The sequence below is a fragment of the Cajanus cajan genome, chromosome 10 (assembly GCF_000230855.2).
Source record: "Cajanus cajan strain Asha chromosome 10, NIPB_CcT2T_4, whole genome shotgun sequence".
Classification (NCBI taxonomy): Eukaryota; Viridiplantae; Streptophyta; class Magnoliopsida; order Fabales; family Fabaceae; genus Cajanus; species Cajanus cajan.
Genome location: NC_138526.1, coordinates 37,336,845 through 37,340,992, shown reverse-complemented (window position 1 = coordinate 37,340,992; position 4,148 = coordinate 37,336,845). Strand labels below are relative to the sequence as shown.

The window sequence follows — 4,148 nt, the reverse complement described above, 5'->3', positions numbered from 1 at the left end:
ACACGTACTACTGTATGTTGAGGGTCCTACTATTCTGTCATTTTAGAATCATAATGGAGGCCAGATTTTGGGACCAGATGGTAACAAAAAGAGAAAACAAAACACAAATAGTCAATTAGATTCCTCCACAACCCACATGCAAAGTTTGTTACCACTCCAGTTACTGACTCATTCAACCAGGCACTACAATAACCAAGAAAGGAAACAGTAAAAGAGAACAGAAAAAACAACTCCATAACCCCAATTTCCAAAGGCATAGAACTAGAGTTTGAATTCATCAAAAAGCTCATAAGCATTGCACATCAAAACAAGCAAATCAACATCTATCCTTTCTTTTTCCAGTCCTAATTCTCACATGGCCATGACTTATAGTCCTTTTCTTACTCAACCCTACATGTGCACATTTAGGAATATCTACTACCACTAGTAAAATAAAAGATGACTATGCAAATTTCATAGTGAGCAACAACTAGCCTAGAAGTTCTATTTCATAGTTTCAAATTAAGATCAACACTTTCTCCCACTTCATGGCCATTCTGAATCCTGGCTGCTGTTTGTCCATTTTGCTCCTCCTTTGGTTCTGGAACGAAGAAGCCATAAAATGGCTGCTTTTGTTGATTGAATGGCCTGTATACCGGTGCCGTAGGAATTTGATCTCCTACATTTCCCTTTAGCAAATGAAATATAAGTTAAGAATGAATTATGAATATATCAATATGAGAAAAGTTGGATAATGAATTTTCCCAAACCTGACATAGAGATTCAAATTCAAGACATACCTGGTTGTGATTGTGAAATGCTAGGTAAGTTGATGTCAACATGGACTTTGAAGGAGGATATGAAGTAGGAGTTGGAGGAGCTAACGTGAGAAAATCTCCATTGAAATTCCCATTCTCTTCACTTCTTTTCTTTGAGTTCAACTCAGAGTTGGATGTTGAACAGGATGAGACTTCTCTGCAGATGGTGCACGATGGTATGAGCACACAAGAGTTAAAAACTTACAACTATAACATAAAGGTCAAAAAATTAAACTGAAACTACCTGGAAGTTGAACTGCCAGCATCAAAGTTAAATCCGCCTCCATTGCCGCACAAAGTTCTTGCATTTGTTCTTATTTCAGGGAAGGGGGTTGAATTATAATTGAAAGCAGGGGCTTGAGGAAAATCCAAGGAAAAAGGGTATGGCCTTTTCATGCCAACCATCTGCATTATGTAATTAATAACCTTATTAAATTTCATAAATTTAAAATTTTTGAGGAAAATCTCTCCTATCAAAATGTACCAGTTCAAAATCTGACTGAATTCGTTGAGACCACACATGATTATGATGTGACTATTCAACAAAACAAGCTGAGAAACTTAGCCATACAGAAGGTGAAATTAGTACATGCATTAGTATTATAAAGGGTAATTATATTCATACTTTCTTTTCCATCTCCTTTTCCACCCCATTTTTCTTCCTATATCTCTTCTTTTCCCATAACATCACATCTTTCACTTTCTCCTCTTCTTTTTCTAATTTCTTTCTTTCTATCTCTCGCTTCCCCACAACAATCCACCCGAAATTTGGGGTGTATATTCAACATATTTCTATTGCAAGACAATCTTTAAATTAAGAGTAAATGGTCACTTTGATCCCTGAATTTGAAAGAAGTTGTCATATTAGTACATGAAACTAAGAAAATTTTAAATAAGTCCCTTAAAGTGCAAATTGGCAGTCACAATAATCCAAAATTAAGAAAATATGTGTGACAGAAGTGAATATATATATATATATATATATATATATATATATATATATATGTGTGTGTGTGTGCGCGCGTATGTGTTTGTGTGCGCGCGCGACACTAAGTAGTTAAATTTATGAACTTATTTAACATTATGAAGACTTATTTAACATTTTCTTAATTTCAACAACTAATGTGACAAAACTCACCACTTTCAGGAACCAAAGCTATTGTTTACTCTTAAATTAAAGGACTGAATTGTGAATTATAGTGTTCTGGATCGACTTCCACCTCCACCTCACTAAGGGCCCAATGAGTCCACATGCACTACAATCCAATAAAGGCCCAATTTACTTGGGCAAGCCAGCAACCAAGGCATAAACAAAATGATCTCGTATCTAGCACAATTATTCTGAAGGCAACATCGACAACTGCTATCAGGAATGCCGCCATAATTTCAAGAATTGCAACCATACCAACAAAACAGGCACTATTCAGATCAGAAGCAGTATTCACATGTTGTTGCAGGTGGCCACCATCCATGAGAACCACATTCAATGACTGACTTCAACAACACACTTCAAGCATCTCATATAGTATAGACCAAACTGAAATATGCACATAAAATTACTTTAAGAGCACAAATTGCACATACCTTCTCGATTGGCCTCACAGGCACACTGCTGCCATTATTGTTTTGGTTTGAAGGGGGCTCTATTGTGAAATGAGACATAGATGTTGACGAAGTTCCTGATGAGGCATTCACCTACATATTCGTTCAATAAAGCAAAGATTTTTTATTTCACAGGATGATAATGTCATGAATATATGGCAAATGAAAACCCCATCATATAAATTAAAAAGAGAGATCACACTAAGAAAAAGATCTTACCACTGATGAAGAAGAATGATGCTGATATTGTGGTGTTCTCTGTACCAAATTGGGCAAAGGCCAAATGGGGCTGGAATCAAAAGGCAAACTTGGTAGAACCGGCATTCCTGGGTCCACTCCAAAGCTGTTCTTCTCAGAATCAAACTGATAGGAGCTCCACCACTTGGGAACATTCCCATGTCCAGGAACAATAGGCCGGCTAGCCTCAAAGCCAACACTGTTTGCCAATGGAACAGTGCTCGAAACTTTAGCATCCATGTTTTGTTGTTGTTGTTGTTGTAATGACAAAGGGGACCTAAACTCAGATGGTGGCTCACAAGGTAAGAGAGTTGTAGAAGAGGATTGGTTGGAGTCATGAAAATTCTTCATTGGGAGAGGCATAAAGGATGGTTTGGTTGGTGACAGAGTACTTGGAGAAGGTGAAATTGTAACTGCATCTCTCTTTTGTTGTTCTTCTAGTCTAATCTTTTCAAGCTGTGCCACACCAAGCCCTCTTTGTGGCACCTTTTTCTGCTTTGACTTTTTGGAAGAGGATCTACCAAGAACCCCAATGCCTCTACCATCACAATTTCTTTGATCTTCTTGTGGCATTGTTGTATCATCTTCCATCTAGTCCAAAGATATCTAATCTAATATAAAAATATGGCAAAAAAAACAAATCCTCTCCCAAGTCCCAACTATGGTTTCAATCTCGTAATACACTTTCTTCAAAGACCAAATTTTTAAGCGAACCTAGATACCTCACATCATGATTTAAGAGAGAGAGTGTAAAATGTTTGATATCTAAAGCCCAGAACTGTAATGCAAAATCTAAAAGTACTTACTTGAAGATCACCTAAAAATCTCTATAGGTATGGAAATTGTGGAATTTGTAGAATTTGTGGAACAAACCCAAATATTCAGCAAAGAGTGAAGATGATGAGAGAGAAAGAATCTCAAGGATCACGGATTTTTCTGAAATCAAGTTGTTTGTCTGAGATCATAACTAAATACACAAAATAACTGAACCCCTAAAAGAAAAGCCTATATTTTTTCAAAATTCAAACCATGGAAATCTAAAGCAAGGATAATATTGATTGACTAATAAATCGGCAAAATCCTCGCTCTACTCTCCTCATTTTGTTCCTAGACCGACTCTCACGATGAACTGTGGAGTCTCTCTCAACCCAAGTTGTACTTGTAGTCTTAGATGCTCTTTCTCTCTCTAAATTATTTTTTTTAGTTCTAAAAGTAGCTAAGAGACAGTTTTGGTAGAAAGTGTCATCTTAGGTTGTTTGTTCCATTTCATTTCAGGGAGTGGAGTGGACCCATTGATCTTGCTTCCTTGCCTTTTCATGGGGCCCACTTAGGCTGTTTCTTTTTAAGTTATACAACACTTCTCTTATATAGAAAATACTTATATTTTTAAATATTAAATATTTTTTATTTAATATGTTGTTATTTATAGAATCTTAAGTATGCAACCTCTTAAATACCAATTTAATGATGCTACCAATCTAAGTAGATTTCTCTTTAGCAAAAGATACATGC

At 36.2% G+C, this 4,148-nt stretch overlaps 1 protein-coding gene across 1 annotated transcript; it reads right to left on the bottom strand.

The window, feature by feature from the left end:
• Positions 1 to 213: 213 nt before the first annotated feature.
• Positions 214 to 3,797, bottom strand: LOC109811937 (uncharacterized). The gene is made up of 5 exons (XM_020375784.3): positions 2,619 to 3,797; positions 2,382 to 2,492; positions 1,042 to 1,202; positions 780 to 954; positions 214 to 668 (listed from the first exon to the last, which is right to left on the bottom strand). Exons 1-5 carry the CDS (start codon positions 3,225 to 3,227, stop codon positions 489 to 491), a joined length of 1,236 nt encoding a protein of 411 aa, XP_020231373.1. The 5' UTR covers positions 3,228 to 3,797; the 3' UTR covers positions 214 to 488.
• Between the last annotated feature and the right edge of the window lie 351 nt (positions 3,798 to 4,148).